Source organism: Salmo salar, chromosome 23, assembly GCF_965601325.2.
Source record: "Salmo salar chromosome 23, fSalSal1, whole genome shotgun sequence".
Taxonomy (NCBI): Eukaryota; Metazoa; Chordata; class Actinopteri; order Salmoniformes; family Salmonidae; genus Salmo; species Salmo salar.
This window is the reverse complement of record NC_138313.1, coordinates 47,197,305-47,216,310: the sequence shown is the minus strand read 5'-3', so window position 1 is coordinate 47,216,310 and position 19,006 is coordinate 47,197,305. Positions and strand designations below refer to the sequence as shown.

The 19,006-nt window shown below is 47.4% G+C and overlaps 1 protein-coding gene across 1 annotated transcript in view; it reads left to right on the top strand.

The window, feature by feature from the left end:
- LOC106584787 (protein phosphatase 1 regulatory subunit 12C) overlaps positions 1 to 19,006 on the top strand; it is a 50,639-nt gene that overhangs the window by 14,429 nt on the left and 17,204 nt on the right. Inside the window, exons 7-18 of the mRNA XM_082968263.1 lie at positions 2,534 to 2,841; positions 3,188 to 3,297; positions 3,583 to 3,825; positions 5,616 to 5,695; positions 6,857 to 6,943; positions 7,825 to 7,917; positions 8,216 to 8,335; positions 10,424 to 10,514; positions 10,771 to 11,061; positions 14,653 to 14,844; positions 15,593 to 15,675; positions 16,458 to 16,524. Coding sequence (XP_082824389.1) covers positions 2,534 to 2,841; positions 3,188 to 3,297; positions 3,583 to 3,825; positions 5,616 to 5,695; positions 6,857 to 6,943; positions 7,825 to 7,917; positions 8,216 to 8,335; positions 10,424 to 10,514; positions 10,771 to 11,061; positions 14,653 to 14,844; positions 15,593 to 15,675; positions 16,458 to 16,524 — 1,765 coding nt within the window. The remainder of the gene's footprint in view (positions 1 to 2,533; positions 2,842 to 3,187; positions 3,298 to 3,582; positions 3,826 to 5,615; positions 5,696 to 6,856; positions 6,944 to 7,824; positions 7,918 to 8,215; positions 8,336 to 10,423; positions 10,515 to 10,770; positions 11,062 to 14,652; positions 14,845 to 15,592; positions 15,676 to 16,457; positions 16,525 to 19,006) is intronic.

Here is a 19,006-nt window from a genome sequence, read left to right as displayed (position 1 = left end):
CTACTGACCTGAACCAGACATAATGTACTACATTACCAGCCTACTGACCTGAACCAGACATAATGTACTACATTAACAGCCTACTGACCTGAACCAGACATGATGTACTATATTACCAGCCTACTGACCTGAACCAGACATAATGTACTACATTACCAGCCTACTGACCTGAACCAGACATAATGTACTACATTACCAGCCTACTGACCTGAACCAGACATAATGTACTACATTACCAGCCTACTGACCTGAACCAGACATAATGTACTACATTACCAGCCTACTGACCTGAACCAGACATAATGTACTACATTACCAGCCTACTGACCTGAACCAGACATGATGTACTACATTACCAGCGTACTGACCTGAACCAGACATGATGTACTACATTACCAGCCTACTGACCTGAACCAGACATAACGTACTATATTACCAACCTACTGACCTGAACCAGACATGATGTACTACATTACCAGCCTACTGACCTGAACCAGACATAATGTACTACATTACCAGCCTACTGACCTGAACCAGACATTATGTACTACATTACCAGCCTAATGTGTTACTGACCTTAACCAGACATAATGTACTACATTACCAGCCTACTGACCTGAACCAGACATGATGTACTACATTACCAGCCGACTGACCTGAACCAGACATAATGTACTACATTACCAGCCTACTGACCTGAACCAGACATGATGTACTACATTACCAGCCTACTGACCTGAACCCGACATAATGTACTACATTACCAGCCTACTGACCTGAACCAGACATAATATACTACATTACCAGCCTACTGACCTGAACCAGACATAATGTACTACATTACCAGCCTACTGACCTGAACCAGACATGATGTACTACATTACCAGCCTAATGTGTTACTGACCTGAACCAGACATAATGTACTACATTACCAGCCTACTGACCTGAACCAGACATTATGTACTACATTACCAGCCTACTGACCTGAACCAGACATAATGTACTACATTACCAGCCTACTGACCTGAACCAGACATGATGTACTACATTACCAGCCTAATGTGTTACTAACCTGAACCAGACATAATGTTACTACATTACCAGCCTACTGACCTGAACCAGACATAATGTACTACATTACCAGCCTACTGACCTGAACCAGACAGGATGTACTACATTACCAGCCTACTGACCTGAACCAGACATGATGTACTACATTACCAGCCTAATGTGTTACTGACCTGAACCAGACATGGTGTACTACATTACCAGCCTACTGACCAGAACCAGACATAATGTACTACATTACCAGCCTACTGACCTGAACCAGACATAATGTACTACATTACCAGCCTACTGACCTGAACCAGACATGATGTACTACATTACCAGCCTACTGACCTGAACCAGACATAATGTACTACATTACCAGCCTACTGACCTGAACCAGACATAATGTACTACATTACCAGCCTACTGACCTGAACCAGACATAATGTACTACATTACCAGCCTACTGACCTGAACCAGACATAATGTACTACATTACCAGCCTACTGACCTGAACCAGACATAATGTACTACATTACCAGCCTACTGACCTGAACCAGACATGATGTACTACATTACCAGCCTACTGACCTGAACCAGACATAATGTACTACATTACCAGCCTACTGACCTGAACCAGACATGATGTACTACATTACCAGCCTACTGACCTGAACCAGACATAATGTACTACATTACCAGCCTACTGACCTGAACCAGACATAATGTACTACATTACCAGCCTAATGTGTTACTGACTTGAATCACTGAATCAGCCCTTTGTGTTTTACTGGTCTGAATCACTGAATCAGCCCTTTGTGTTTTACTGGTCTGAATCACTGAATCAGCCCTTTGTGTTTTACTGTTTGTATGTCACCAGTGTCAGCTGCCTTGCAAGCTAGTCACTCCATCCTCACACTGCCACAGAAGTGATATGGATGGAAGAGGAGAACCAACCAAGTCACTCCCTCCTCTAGTCACTCCCTCCTCTAGTCACGCCCTCCTCTAGTCACGCCCTCCTCTAGTCACGCCCTCCTCTAGTCACGCCCTCCCCTAGTCCTCTAGTGAACGCCCTCCCCTAGTCACGCCCTCCTCAAGTCACTCCCTCCTCTAGTCACTCCCTCCTCTAGTCCCGCCCTCCTCTAGTCCCGCCCTCCTCTAGTCACGCCCTCCTCTAGCCACGCCCTCCTCTAGCCACGCCCTCCTCACACTGGGTTGGTTTTCCAGATGTTTTTTGCTATGGCGATGTACTACTTACTGTATGTTTGGAAACCTACATAATAGAGATATTTTCTAGATTGTTGTTACAAATCTGTTAAATCTTGGTCCAGTTTCCAGACCAGATTCAGTCACATTAGACATCCTGCCTTGTTTTTGCCCACACACACTCTGGTTTGCTGCACCCTGAGTGATCGCCCTCACTGATTGCCTCCTGCATGCCTACCTGTCATCCTATCCCCGCCCCCCTGCCCCTCACCTGCAGGACCTCAATCTCTCGTATGAGCAGCAGAGAGAAGATCTGCCTCCACGAGAGAGAGAAGCACCCTCCCCCCGCCCTGACCAGCAGCCCAGCCGAAGAAGAAGAGGAGGAGGGAGGACAGAGCCAGCCTGGGACGCAGGGACAGGGCCAGCCTGGGACGCAGGGACAGGGCCAGCCTGGGACGCAGGGGACGCAGGGACAGCCTGGGACGCAGGGACAGGGCCAGCCTGGGACGCAGGGACAGGGCAAGGCCTCCAGCAGCTCCAGTTCAGAAGAGGAGGATGACGAATCTGAGAGCGATGCTGAATCAGGTAAGCGACTGAGTTTGCTTTCCAAGAGGCCCCCTATCCCCTATATAGTGCACTACTTTTGACCAGTACCCATAGCACCCTATTCCCTATATAGTGCGCTACTTTTGACCAGGGCCCTGAGAGATACTCTGAAGATTTATAAAGCAGAGTTTTTTTGGGGGGGTCGATTCAGGAAGTAAACTGAAATTCTAATACTTGCTTATTATCACCAAGCATTTGAAGGAAAGGCAGTTATGATTTAATGGTATTGATTCCATACCCTTGATGTTCTGGTACAGATGCTGTTCTTGTTGTTTTGATGGTCCCAGTCACATGGACTGACTGATCGGTTGTGTTGTTCTTGCAGAGAAAGCCAAAAACCGAGAGATCATCAACAACTTGAACAACAAACGCAACAACTCCTCCACCCACGCTACCTCCACGGCAACAAGCACTTCAGGAGACCCGGCCAAAAAGGTACGACACAGTTTTTCTATTGCAGTTTGAACAACAACAAAATGCTCTTTAGGAGAGCTAGGAGATTGTAGCTCCTCATAATTGAATCGACTAAGACAGGTTTTTAAACAAGCTCAGATTAAAAACCTCTCTCTGCTATTGAATTCTGCTTGACCTGTGAACTCCTGAGAAATTGCCTTTTAATATCTCTCTGGGAAGGCAGTTGATTTGAGTCGATTTGATTCCTTGCCCAAGTGATGAGATTACTCAGAAAGTTAAATCTCTCTCTTTCTGTTGTGTAAGTAGCAGGACCCAGGGAAGCCCCCAGCCCCCGAAGTGGCCCCTAGCTCGGCCCCTGGAGCGGCCCCTGGCTCCTGGAGGACCTCTCTTCGTAAGGCAGGCAGCTCTGTGACCCTGGGTCCTTCAGGGGCCAACGACCCCAGCCAGGAGTCCACCCGCGGGGCCCCTGAGTCTGGCCTGGGCCTAGGGATGACCCGCTCTGCCTCCAGCCCACGCCTCAGCACCAACACCACCACCACAGACACCAAGGTAGAGAAATCATTGTTATTGATGTCATTGACTTTGTTTACATGTTTAAACTAGTTGTTTATCCTTGATTCCTCACATCTTCTGTCCTCGTTTCCTTCTCAAAACGGTCCTCTGATGTATTTTGAGAAGTAGGCGAGGAAAGAAGACACGAGGAATCAAGGAAAGACAACTGAGATTCACCAATAGGCTCAAAGAGTGCCCACTCAGCAACCTCCAATACACTACTGTCCTCTTAGACTGGACCAACTACATCAGCACCTCTAATACACTACTGTTCTCTTAGACTATACCAACTACATCAGTACTGTTCTCTTAGACTGGACCAACTACATCAGTACTGTTCTCTTAGACTGGACCAACTACATCAGTACTGTTCTCTTAGACTGGACCAACTACATCAGTACTGTTCTCTTAGACTGGACCAACTACATCAGTACTGTTCTCTTAGACTGGACCAACTACATCAGTACTGTCCTCTTAGACTGGACCAACTACATCAGTACTGTTCTCTTAGACTGGACCAACTACATCAGCACCTCTAATACACTACTGTTCTCTTAGACTGGACCAACTACATCAGCACCTCTAATACACTACTGTTCTCTTAGACTGGACCAACTACATCAGTACTGTTCTCTTAGACTGGACCAACTACATCAGTACTGTCCTCTTAGACTGGACCAACTACATCAGCACCTCTAATACACTACTGTTCTCTTAGACTATACCAACTACATCAGTACTGTCCTCTTAGACTGGACCAACTACATCAGTACCGTCCTCTTAGACTGGACCAACTACATCAGTACCGTCCTCTTAGACTGGACCAACTACATCACTACTGTCCTGTTAGACTGGACCAACTACATCAGTACTGTCCTCTTAGACTGCACCAACTACATCAGTACCTCTAATACACTACTGTTCTCTTAGACTATACCAACTACATCAGTACTGTCCTCTTAGACTGCACCAACTACATCACTACTGTCCTCTTAGACTGGACCAACTACATCACTACTGTCCTGTTAGACTGGACCAACTACATCAGTACCGTCCTCTTAGACTGCACCAACTACATCAGTACTGTTCTCTTAGACTGGACCAACTACATCAGTACCGTCCTCTTAGACTGGACCAACTACATCAGTACTGTCCTCTTAGACTGGACCAACTACATCAGTACCGTCCTCTTAGACTGCACCAACTACATCAGTACTGTTCTCTTAGACTGGACCAACTACATCACTACTGTCCTGTTAGACTGGACCAACTACATCAGTACTGTTCTCTTAGACTGGACCAACTACATCAGTACCGTCCTCTTAGACTGGACCAACTACATCAGTACCGTCCTCTTAGACTGGACCAACTACATCAGTACCGTCCTCTTAGACTGGACCAACTACCTCAGTACTGTCCTCTTAGACTGGACCAACTACATCAGTACCGTCCTCTTAGACTGCACCAACTACATCAGTACTGTTCTCTTAGACTGGACCAACTACATCACTACTGTCCTGTTAGACTGGACCAACTACATCAGTACTGTTCTCTTAGACTGGACCAACTACATCAGTACCGTCCTCTTAGACTGCACCAACTACATCAGTACTGTTCTCTTAGACTGGACCAACTACATCAGTACCGTCCTCTTAGACTGGACCAACTACATCAGTACCGTCCTCTTAGACTGGACCAACTACATCAGTACCGTCCTCTTAGACTGGACCAACTACATCAGTACTGTCCTCTTAGACTGGACCAACTACATAGCCTTGTATTTTCAGGAACCCAGGACTGCCAGGAGTGAACCCCAGTCCAACGAGACGTCTCTTCAGTATGCCAGACACCAACCCAGACAGCAGTAGCAGGTGGGCTCAGCTTGCCTCACATGATGCTGTCACGTACCACAGTATGGAGTGGCAGTGAAAGGCTGCTCATCAGCTTCACTGTGTGTTTGTGTGAGGAAAGATAAACCGGTTTTGAGCTTCACTGCATCACCACCGGTCCTCTCTCACTCTCTCTCACCCTCCCTCTATCTCCCACCCTCCTCTCTCTCACTCACCCAACATCCCCCTCTCTCTCTCTCACCCTCCCTCCCTCCCTCTCTCGACCCGACCCTCCCTCCCTCCCTCTCTCACCCACCCTCCCTCTCTCTCACCCACACCTCCCTCTCTCTCACCCACCCTCCCTCTCTCACCCACCCACCCTCCCTCCCTCTCTCTCTCCCTCTCACCCTCCCTCTCACCCACCCTTCCTCCCTCTCTCACCCACCCTCCCTCTCTCTCACCCACCCTCCCTCTCTCTCACCCACCCACCCTCCCTCCCTCTCTCACCCACCCACCCTCCCTCCCTCTCTCTCTCTCACCCACCCTCCCCTCTCTCTCAACCCACCCTCCCTCTCTCTCTCTCTCTCTCTCTCTCTCACCCACCCTCCCTCTCTCTCTCTCTCTCCTCTCTCACCCACCCTCCCTCTCTCTCAACCCACCCCTCCCTCTCTCTCTCTCTCTCACCCACCCACCCTCCCTCTCTCTCTCTCACCCTCCCTCCCTCCCTCTCTCACACCTCCCTCTCCTCACCCTCCCTCCCTCCCTCCCTCCCTCCCTCCCTCCCTCCCTCCCTCTCTCTCTCTCTCTCTCTCTCTCTCTCTCTCTCTCATCTCTCCTCTCTCTCTCTCTCTCTCTCTCTCTCTCTCACCCACCCTCCCTCCCTCTCTCTCTCACCCACCCACCCTCCCTCCCTCCCTCTCTCTCTCTCTCTCTCTCTCTCTCACCCACCCTCCCTCCCTCCCTCTCTCTATCTCTCACCCAACCCTCCCTCTCTCTCACCCACCCTCCCTCCCTCTCTCTCACCATCCCTCCCTCTCTCTCACCCTCCCTCCTCCCTCCCTCCCTCCCTCTCTCTCTCTCTCTCTCTCTCTCTCTCTCCCCCACCCACCCTCTCTCTCTCTCTCTCTCTCTCTCTCTCACCCTCCCTCTCCCTCTCTCTCTCTATCTCTCTCCAACCCTCCCCCGCCTCTCTCCCTCAGCTGGCTGAGTCGTAGCTCCTCTTACACCCGACGCCTCAATAGTACTGGAAGTGATCTTAGCAGCTCCACCCCCTCCTTGCCTCTCAGGTATGTCCTGCAGCCTTGGTTCCTCTCAGGTATGTCCTACAGCCTTGGTTCCTCTCAGGTATGTCCTGCAGCCTTGGTTCCTCTCAGGTATGTCCTACAGCCTTGGTTCCTCTCAGGTATGTCCTGCAGCCTTGGTTCCTCTCAGGTATGTCCTGCAGCCTTGGTTCCTCTCAGGTATGTCCTACAGCCTTGGTTCCTCTCAGGTATGTCCTGCAGCCTTGGTTCCCTCTCAGGTATGTCCTGCAGCCTTGGTTCCTCTCAGGTATGTCCTGCAGCCTTGGTTCCTCTCAGGTATGTCCTACAGCCTTGGTTCCTCTCAGGTATGTCCTACAGCCTGGTCGGGGTTCCTCTCAGGTATGTCCTGCAGCCTTGGTTCCTCTCAGGTATGTCCTGCAGCCTTGGTTCCTCTCAGGTATGTCCTACAGCCTTGGTTCCTCTCAGGTATGTCCTACAGCCTTGGTTCCTCTCAGGTATGTCCTACAGCCTTGGCTCTGCTCATTGGTGTGTTTGTCCACTCTTAGGGCTTCTGGTTGAATGTAGTTAGAAAACACAGTGTGATGTTCCCACTCTCTTCCATACACTCTTCTTCCATACACTCTTCTTCTGTGTTTGATATTACACTGCTGGATGCATTGTCTCTGAGTATGTTGTCTCTGAGTATGTTGTCTCTGAGTATGTTGTCTCTGAGTATGTTGTCTTTATTTAACCAGCTTGTCCCATTATTCGTCCTAGTCAGGCATCCAAACTGAACTGTAAAAAAGTAGTGGCCCAAAAACAGACCTCTGTTACAAGGGAGACCTAGCCATAGCCACTGTTTATGTGGCTGTAGTACAGAATATGCTGTAGATATTATGGTCAATAAGTCTGGTTGGTATTCCCAGCTCATCCTATGGACGCAAACCGGATGACCCCACGGGGACAGGAAGTAGCTCCTCTGCTGGACTCAGTCGACTCAACATCCTGGTGGCCCAGAGGTGGGTGTGATAATGGAACGGTCCTTAATTCCTTTTAGAGCAAACGACACAGCAGCCCTGCCACTTGGTTTGCTATAAAGCTGAGGTGTGGGGCTGGAGAAATCTAACCACTCTCAAAGTCATAGTTATGGATTCCCGGACTAAATATTTAGTTCTCTCTCTCTCTCTCTCTCTCTCTCTCTCTCTCTCTCTCTCTCTCTCTCTCTCCTCTCTCTCTCTCTCTCTCTCCTCTCTCCTCTCTCCTCTCTCCTCTCTCCTCTCTCCTCTCTCCTCTCTCCTCTCTATCCCTCTATTTCAGACTGGCTCAGGAGCAGGCAGAGAAGAAGGAGAAGGAGCAGGGTTCTGTCACCACCACCTCCATCTCTGTCACCACGATGACCGGCGGGGGCAGCGATCTGGAGACAAAGCAGAGGCGCAAGTGAGTCTTTTTCACCATGACGGCAACGATGTTTCAGCGATGTTCCAGCGTTTAGAGTTTACAGAGCCTATTTGTTTTCTAGATGTTTGAACTTTCACCTTTAAACACAGTGGCGTGCCAAGGGTGTGAGGCTGCAATTGTAGTTGAGTGTTGTTGATGTGATTAAATGTAGTTGAAGGTTATGTGCCAGAGTGGTGTAGTGGTCTACTAAGCCGACTCTGGATCATGCACAGTCACCTGGGACGCTGATCTGTGACCTTTCAATTCTGTCAATTCCCCTCTTACCTTTCTCCCTCTTATCTTTCTCCCTCTTATCGTTCTCCCTCTTACCTTGCTCCTTCTTACGTTTCTCCTTCTTATCTTTCTCCCTCTTACCTTTCTCCTTCTTATCTTTCTCCCCTCTTACCTTTCTCCTTCTTACGTTTCTCCTTCTTATCTTTCTCCCTCTTACCTTTCTCCTTCTTATCTTTCTCCCCTCTTACCTTTCTCCTTCTTATGTTTCTCCCCTCTTGTCTTTCTCCCCTCTTGTCTTTCTCCCTCTTACCTTTCTCCTTCTTATCTTTCTCCTTCTTATCTTTCTCCCTCTTACCTTTCTCCCTCTTACCTTTCTCCTTCGTATCTTTCTCCCCTCTTACCTTTCTCCCCTCGTGTCTTTCTCCCCTCGTGTCTTTCTCCCCTCGTGTCTTTCTCCCCTCTTGTCTTTCTCCCCTCTTGTCTTTCTCCCCCTCTTGTCTTTCTCCCCTCTTGTCTTTCTCCCCTCTTGTCTTTCTCCCCTCTTGTCTTTCTCCCCTCTTGTCTTTCTCCCCTCTTGTCTTTCTCCCCTCTTGTCTTTCTCCCCTCTTGTCTTTCTCCCCTCTTGTCTTTCTCCCCTCTTGTCTTTCTCCCCTCTTGTCTTTCTCCCCTCTTGTCTTTCTCCCCTCTTACCTTTCTCCCTCTTACCTTTCTCTCTCTTACCTTTCTCCTTCTTATCTTTGTCCTTCTTACGTTTCTCACTTTTACGTTTCTCCCTCTTGCCTTTCTCCCCTCTTACCTTTCTCCCTCTTACCTTTCTCCTTCTTACCTTTCTCCTTCTTATCTTTCTCCCCTCTTACCTTTCTCCTTCTTATCTTTCTCCCCTCTTACCTTTCTCCTTCTTATGTTTCTCCCCTCTTGTCTTTCTCCCTCTTGTCTTTCTCCCTCTTACCTTTCTCCTTCTTATCTTTCTCCTTCTTATCTTTCTCCCTCTTACCTTTCTCCTTCTTACCTTTCTCCTTCTTATCTTTCTCCCCTCTTACCTTTCTCCTTCTTATCTTTCTCCCCTCTTACCTTTCTCCTTCTTATGTTTCTCCCCTCTTGTCTTTCTCCCTCTTGTCTTTCTCCCTCTTGTCTTTCTCCCTCTTGTCTTTCTCCTTCTTATCTTTCTCCCTCTTACCTTTCTCCCTCTTACCTTTCTCCTTCGTATCTTTCTCCCCTCTTACCTTTCTCCCTCTTACCTTACTCCCTCTTACCTTTCTCCCCTCTTGTCTTTCTCCCCTCTTGTCTTTCTCCCCTCTTGTCTTTCTCCCCTCTTGTCTTTCTCCCCTCTTGTCTTTCTCCCCTCTTGTCTTTCTCCCCTCTTACCTTTCTCCCCTCTTGTCTTTCTCCCCTCTTGTCTTTCTCCCCTCTTGTCCTTCTCCCCTCTTGTCTTTCTCCCCTCTTGTCTTTCTCCCCTCTTGTCTTTCTCCCTCTTGTCTTTCTCCCTCTTACCTTTCTCCTTCTTATCTTTGTCCTTCTTACGTTTCTCACTTTTACGTTTCTCCCTCTTGCCTTTCTCCCCTCTTACCTTTCTCCCTCTTACCTTTCTCTCTCTTACCTTTCTCCTTCTTATCTTTGTCCTTCTTGCCTTTCTCCCCTCTTACCTTTCTTACCTTTCTCCTTCTTATCTTTCCTACTGTCTATATCTATGTAGCTAAATATGAGTTAAATGTAGGCAAATGTTGATAAATGTAGTTATATAATTTGTGTTCCCTGGTCCAGATCCTACCTGACCCTGGTGCTTGATGTCTAAATCATTTCATGATAATGTTATGGGTAATGTAATAAATAATGTTTTGTGTTTCCCCGGTCCAGGTCCTACTTGACCCCGGTACGTGATGAGGAGGCTGAGGCTCAGAGGAAGGCTCGCTCCAGACACGCCAGACAGTCACGACGATCCACTCAGGTCAGATATATCCAGACAGGAAATACACAGCATTTTCCCCCTTCTTCGCCTTCTCTCCTTCATCTGATCTGAGAAAGCCAGTCCAATGAGCTTCCTTTCACCATATTGTTTTCACCTGATAAGTCTTCTCCAATCAGTGAAAGAGAGAAGAGATTTCTAAGCAAATGAGATGGAACAATCCAGTAGATTGGCAGGCATTGTGATTTGTCTGTCTGACAAGGACATGACTAAAACCTCCTGTTTGTTGTCCAATCAGGGGGTGACACTCACAGACCTGAAGGAAGCTGAGAAGACAATGAAGACAGCACAGACGGACGAAGGGAGAGACAAGGCCATGAAGACAGCACAGACGGACGAAGGGAGAGACAAGGCCATGAAGACAGCACAGACGGACGAAGGGAGAGACAAGGCCATGAAGACAGCACAGACGGACGAAGGGAGAGACAAGGCCATGAAGACAGCACAGACGGACAAAGGGAGAGAGAAGGCAAGGAAAGAGGAGGAGGAGGAGAAGGAAGAGGCCAATAAGAAGAAAGCAGAAGAGGGGGTGAGAGCAGTATTTAACCCCTACACACTACACCCTGCACCCTAGAGCAGCAGTATTTAACTCCTACACCCTAGCCCCTACACCCTAGAGCAGCAGTATTTAACTCCTACACCCTAGCCCCTACACCCTAGAGCAGCAGTATTTAACCCCTACACCCTAGCCCCTACACCCTAGAGCAGCAGTATTTAACTCCTACACCCTAGCCCCTACACTCTAGAGCAGCGGTATTTAACCCCTACACCCTAGAGCAGCGGTATTTAACCCCTACACCCTAGAGCAGCGGTATTTAACCCCTACACCCTAGCCCCTACACCCTAGAGCAGCGGTATTTAACTCCTACACCCTAGCCCCTACACTCTAGAGCAGCGGTATTTAACTCCTACACCCTAGCCCCTACACCCTAGAGCAGTGGTATTTAACTCCTACACCCTAGAGCAGCAGTATTTAACTCCTACACCCTAGAGCAGCAGTATTTAACTCCTACACCCTAGCCCCTACACCCTAGAGCAGCGGTATTTAACCCCTACACCCTAGCACCTACACCCTAGAGCAGCGGTATTTAACCCCTACACACTAGCACCTACACCCTAGAGCAGCGGTATTTAACCCCTACACACTAGAGCAGCGGTATTTAACTCCTACACCCTAGCCCCTACACTCTAGAGCAGCGGTATTTAACCCCTACACCCTAGCACCTACACCCTAGAGCAGCAGTATTTAACCCCTACACCCTAGCCCCTACACCCTAGAGCAGCGGTATTTAACACCTACACTCTAGCCCCTACACTCTAGAGCAGCGGTATTTAACTCCTACACCCTAGCCCCTACACTCTAGAGCAGCGGTATTTAACCCCTACACCCTAGCCCCTACACCCTAGAGCAGCAGTATTTAACTCCTACACCCTAGCCCCTACACCCTAGAGCAGCAGTATTTAACTCCTACACCCTAGCACCTACACCCTAGAGCAGCGGTATTTAACCCCTACACCCTAGAGCAGCAGTATTTAACTCCTACACCCTAGCCCCTACACCCTAGAGCAGCGGTATTTAACCCCTACACCCTAGAGCAGCGGTATTTAACCCCTACACCCTAGAGCAGCAGTATTTAACTCCTACACCCTAGCCCCTACACCCTAGAGCAGCGGTATTTAACTCCTACACCCTAGAGCAGCAGTATTTAACCCCTACACCCTAGAGCAGCAGTATTTAACTCTTACACCCTAGCCCCTACACCCTAGAGCAGCGGTATTTAACTCCTACACCCTAGAGCAGCAGTATTTAACCCCTACACCCTAGAGCAGCAGTATTTAACTCCTACACCCTAGCCCCTACACTCTAGAGCAGCGGTATTTAACCCCTACACCCTAGCACCTACACCCTAGAGCAGCAGTATTTAACCCCTACACCCTAGCCCCTACACCCTAGAGCAGCGGTATTTAACCCCTACACCCTAGAGCAGCAGTATTTAACTCCTACACCCTAGCCCCTACACCCTAGAGCAGCGGTATTTAACTCCTACACCCTAGAGCAGCAGTATTTAACCCCTACACCCTAGAGCAGCAGTATTTAACTCCTACACCCTAGCCCCTACACTCTAGAGCAGCGGTATTTAACCCCTACACCCTAGCACCTACACCCTAGAGCAGCAGTATTTAACCCCTACACCCTAGCCCCTACACCCTAGAGCAGCGGTATTTAACACCTACACCCTAGCCCCTACACTCTAGAGCAGCGGTATTTAACTCCTACACTCTAGAGCAGCGGTATTTAACCCCTACACCCTAGCCCCTACACCCTAGAGCAGCAGTATTTAACTCCTACACCCTAGCACCTACACCCTAGAGCAGCGGTATTTAACCCCTACACCCTAGAGCAGCAGTATTTAACTCCTACACCCTAGCCCCTACACCCTAGAGCAGCGGTATTTAACCCCTACACCCTAGAGCAGCGGTATTTAACCCCTACACCCTAGAGCAGCAGTATTTAACTCCTACACCCTAGCCCCTACACCCTAGAGCAGCGGTATTTAACTCCTACACCCTAGAGCAGCAGTATTTAACCCCTACACCCTAGAGCAGCAGTATTTAACTCCTACACCCTAGCCCCTACACTCTAGAGCAGCGGTATTTAACCCTTACACCCTAGCACCTACACCCTAGAGCAGCAGTATTTAACCCCTACACCCTAGCACCTACACCCTAGAGCAGCGGTATTTAACCCCTACACAGTAGAGCAGCGGTATTTAACCCCTACACCCTAGCACCTACACCCTAGAGCAGCAGTATTTAACCCCTACACCCTAGCCCCTACACCCTAGAGCAGCGGTATTTAACACCTACACCCTAGCCCCTACACTCTAGAGCAGCGGTATTTAACTCCTACACCCTAGCCCCTACAATCTAGAGCAGCGGTATTTAACCCCTACACCCTAGCCCCTACACCCTAGAGCAGCAGTATTTAACTCCTACACCCTAGCCCCTACACCCTAGAGCAGCAGTATTTAACTCCTACACCCTAGCACCTACACCCTAGAGCAGCGGTATTTAACCCCTACACCCTAGAGCAGCAGTATTTAACTCCTACACCCTAGCCCCTACACCCTAGCGCAGCGGTATTTAACCCCTACACCCTAGAGCAGCGGTATTTAACCCCTACACCCTAGAGCAGCAGTATTTAACCCCTACACCCTAGAGCAGCAGTATTTAACCCCTACACCCTAGCACCTACACCCTAGAGCAGCGGTATTTAACCCCTACACCCTAGAGCAGCAGTATTTAACTCCTACACCCTAGCCCCTACACCCTAGAGCAGCGGTATTTAACCCCTACACCCTAGAGCAGCAGTATTTAACCCCTACACCCTAGAGCAGCAGTATTTAACTCCTACACCCTAGCCCCTACACCCTAGAGCAGCAGTATTTAACTCCTACACCCTAGCATCTACACCCTAGAGCAGTGGTATTTAACCCCTACACCCTAGAGCAGCGGTATTTAACCCCTACACCCTAGAGCAGCGGTATTTAACCCCTACACCCTAGAGCAGCGGTATTTTACCCCTACACCCTAGAGCAGCAGTATTTAACCCCTACACCCTAGAGCAGCAGTATTTAACCCCTACACCCTAGCCCCTACACCCTAGAGCAGTGGTATTTAACCCCTACACCCTAGAGCAGCAGTATTTAACCCCTACACCCTAGCCCCTACACCCTAGAGCAGTGGTATTTAACCCCTACACCCTTGAGCAGCGGTATTTAACTCCTACACCCTAGCCCCTACACCCTAGAGCAGTGGTATTTAACCCCTACACCCTAGAGCAGCGGTATTTAACCCCTACACCCTAGAGCAGCGGTATTTAACCCCTACACCCTAGAGCAGCGGTATTTAACCCCTACACCCTAGCCCCTACACCCTAGAGCAGTGGTATTTAACCCCTACACCCTAGATCAAGGGTATTACATCAGAGTATTGGATTGGTATAAGCAATATAGCTACACTTCTTATAAGGGGGTGTACAACATAGGACATCCAGGGACATCAGTATGATGTCTGTATGGTGGATAACATATTTCCTAAAGATGATAACTGTCTTCAGGAAGTAAGCTGGAGGTCCCGTATCGCCAGCCTGCAGAAGTCTGACCTGTTGGGGCTGACTCAACCGGCTGGTACCCCTCGTCCCCAGACCTCCGGCCAGGAGAGGAGTGCAGAAGGGGAGAGTGAGAGTGACCGTATCGCCAGGGAGAGACGGAGAGCCCGGGCCAGGAGGAGAGCTCAGAGGGCTGGAGATGTTAGTGTATTTGTAACCTGTCGTAGTCATGCTTATAACCCTATACAACCCTTGCTCATACATGCCTTATAACCTGTCGTAGTCATGCTTATAACCCCATACAACACTTGCTCATACATGCCTTATAACCTGTTGTAGTCATGCTTATAACCCTATAAAACCCTTGCTCATAAATGCATTATAACCTGTCGTAGTCATGCTTATAACCCTATAAAACCCTCACTCATAAATGCATTATAACCTGTCGTGGTCATGCTTATAACCCTATAAAACCCTCGCTCATAAATGCATTAAAACCTGTCGTAGTCATGCTTATAACCCTATAAAACCCTTGTTCATAAATGCATTATAACCTGTCGTAGTCATGCTTATAACCCTATAAAACCCTTGCTCATACATGCCTTATAACCTGTTGTAGTCATGCTTATAACCCTATAAAACCCTTGCTCATAAATGCATTATAACCGTGTCAAAAGTACTGCTAAGATGACATTGAAATCACATAATGAGGGCTGTAGAGGTGAGTGCATGAGCTAGTCCTGGTTATAACCTTTCATAAGGACGGCATAGACATTATAACATGTGCTGTTTGTAACCTGTCACAAGGATGACATTGCAATCCATAATGAGTGTGGGGTGGGCTAGTTCTGGTTATAAGATTACCAGGTTATATCCTGGTAATAACCTGCCGTAATGAGGATATTACCATCCATAATGTATTGACCTACTGATCTCTGTGGTCCTGTAGAGTGATGACAACGAGCCCAGTGGAGAGGAGGGGTTGGGAGGCAGTGGGCAGGATCCACAGACAGACAGGCACTCCAGCACCAGGTATGGATCTGACCGTTAGCCTTTGCGTATTCAGTCTGGTTCCTGATTATCTCATAGTAGTGAGCATTATCTCTGACCTCTGAGGAGTCATAATATCTCTGACCTCTGAGGAGTCATAATAACATCTCTGACCTCTGAGGAGTCATAATAACATCTCTGACCTCTGAGGAGTCATTATAACATCTCTGACCTCTGAGGAGTCATTATAATATCTCTGACCTCTGAGGAGTCATTATAATATCTCTGACCTCTGAGGAGTCATTATAATATCTCTGACCTCTGAGGAGTCATTATAATATCTCTGACCTCTGAGGAGTCATTATAATATCTCTGACCTCTGAGGAGTCATTATAATATCTCTGACCTCTGAGGAGTCATTATAATATCTCTGACCTCTGAGGAGTCATTATAATATCTCTGACCTCTGAGGAGTCATTATAATATCTCTGACCTCTGAGGAGTCATTATAATATCTCTGACCTCTGAGGAGTCATTATAATATCTCTGACCTATGAGGAGTCATTATAATATCTCTGACCTCTGAGGAGTCATTATAATATCTCTGACCTCTGAGGAGTCATTATAATATCTCTGACCTCTGAGGAGTCATTATAATATCTCTGACCTCTGAGGAGTCATTATAATATCTCTGACCTCTGAGGAGTCATTATAATATCTCTGACCTCTGAGGAGTCATTATATCTCTGACCTCTGAGGAGTCATTATAATATCTCTAACCTCTGAGGAGTCATTATAATATCTCTGCTCCCTGCTCTCTTCAGGTCCGACATGTCATGTAACGACTGTATCGACAGAGGCGGCGGCTCTGAAACTAAGGATTACAAGAAGGTAAAAATAGTTTGAATGATTTGAAAAGGGGCTAGTCAATATTAGAGGGTCTAGAAGAGTTTCAGTACTCTCTCACAGGCAATCATTCGCTTAACTAACCCTCCCTCTCTCTCTATGCAATTCAATAAATGCTTTCTCTCTCTGGTGTACATTTTTTTATGCATGCACGACTAACCAGGACTAAGTCGCTTTGGATAAAAGCATCTGCTAAATGGTATACAGTTGAAGTTGGAAGTTTACATACACTTAGGTTGGAGTCATTAAAACTCGTTTTTCAACCACTGCACAAATTTCTTGTTAACAAGCTATAGTTTTGGCAAGTCGGTTAGGACATCTACTTTGTGCATGACACAAGTAATTTTTCCAACAATTGTTTCCAGACAGATTATTTCACTTATAATTCACTGTATCACAATTCCAGTAGGTCAGAAGTTTACATTCACTAAGTTGAGTGTGCCTTTAAACAGCTTGGAAAATTCCAGAAAATGATGTCATGGCTTTAGAAGTTTCTGATAGGCTAATTGACATCATTTCAGTCAATTGGAGGTGTACCTGTGGATGTATTTCAAGGCCTGCCTTCAAACTCAGTGCCTCTTTGCTTGACATCATGGGAAAATCAAAAGAAATCAGCCAAGAACTCAGAAAAAAGATTGTAGACCTCCACAAGTCTGGTTCATCCTTGGGAGCAATTTCCAAACGCCTGAAGGTACCACATTCATCTGTACAAACAATGGTACGCAAGTATAAACACAATGGGACCGCGCAGCCGTCATGCCGCTCAGGAAGGAGACACGTTCTGTCTCCTAGAGATGAACGTACTTTGGTGTGAAAAGTGCAAATCAATCCCAGAACAACAGCAAAGGACCTTGTGAAGATGCTGGAGGAAACAGGTACAAAAGTATCTATATCCACAGTAAAACGAGTCTTATATCGACATAACCTGAAAGGCCGCTCAGCAAGGAAGAAGCCACTGCTCCAAAACCGCCATAAAAAGCCAGACTACAGTTTGCAACTGCATATGGGGACAAAGATCGTACTTTTTGGAGAAATGTCCTCTGGTCTGATGAAACAAACATATAACTGTTTGGCCATAATGACCATAGTTATGTTTGGAGGAAAAAGGGGGAGGCTTGCAAGCCGAAGAACACCATCCCAACCGTAAAGCACGGGGTTGGCATCATGTTGTGGGGGTGCTTTGCTGAAGGAGGGACTGGTGCACTTCACAAAATAGATGGCATCATGATGTAGGAAAATTATGTGGATATATTGAAGCAACATCTCAAGACATCAGTCAGGAAGTTAAAGCTTGGTCGCAAATGGGCCTTCCAAATGGACAATGACCCCAAGCATACTTCCAAAGTTGTGGCAAAATGGCTTAAGGACAACAAAGTCAAGGTATTGGAGTGGCCATCACAAAGCCCTGACCTCAATCCCATAGACAATTTGTGGGCCGAGCTGAAAAAGCGTGTGCGAGCAAGGAGGCCTACAAACCTGACTCAGTTACACCAGCTCTGTCAAGAGAAATGGGCCAAAATTCACCCAACTTATTGTGGGAAGCTTGTGGAAGGCTACCCAAAATGTTTGACCCAAGTTAAACAATTTAAAGGCAATGCTACCAAATACTAATTGAGTATGTAAACTTCTGACCCGCTGGGAATGTGATGAAAGAAATAAAAGCTGAAATAAATAATTCTCTCTACTATTATTCTGACATTTCACATTCTTAAAATAAAGTGGTGATCCTAACTGACCTAAAACAGGGAATTTTTACGAGGATTAAATGTCAGGAATTGTGAAAAAGTTTAAATGTATTTAAACTTTTAAATGTATTTGGCTACGGTGTATGGCTAATGTGTATGTAAACTTCCGACTTCAACTGTATATACTGAAATGAATAAAACGCAACATGCAACAATTTCAACGGTTTTACTGAGATACAGTTCATATAAGGGTATCAGTCAATTGAAATAAATTCATTAGGCCCTAATCTATGGATTTCACATGAGCGGCAGGGGTGTAGCCAGGGGAGGGCCTGGGAGAGCATAGGCCCATCCTCTTGGGTGCCAGGCTCACCCACTGGGGAGACAGGACAATCAGAATGAGTTTTTCCCCACAAAAGGGCTTTATTACAGACAGAAATACACCCTCAGTTTCATCAGCTGTCTGGGTGGGTGGTCTCAGACGACCCCTCAGGTGAAGAAGACGGATATCGAGGTCCTGGGCTGGCATGGTTACACCTGTTCCGCGCCGGTTGGACGTACTGCCAAATTCTCTAAAAGGACGTTGGAGTCGGTTTATGGTAGAGAAATGAACTAATTAAATTCTCTGGCAACAGCCCTGGTGGACATTCCTGCAGTCACCATGCCAATTACACACTCCCTCAACTTGAGACATCTGTGGCATTGTGTTGTGTGACAAAACTGTACATTTTAGAGTGGCCTTTTATTGTCCCCAGCACAAGGTGCACCTGTGTAATGATCAT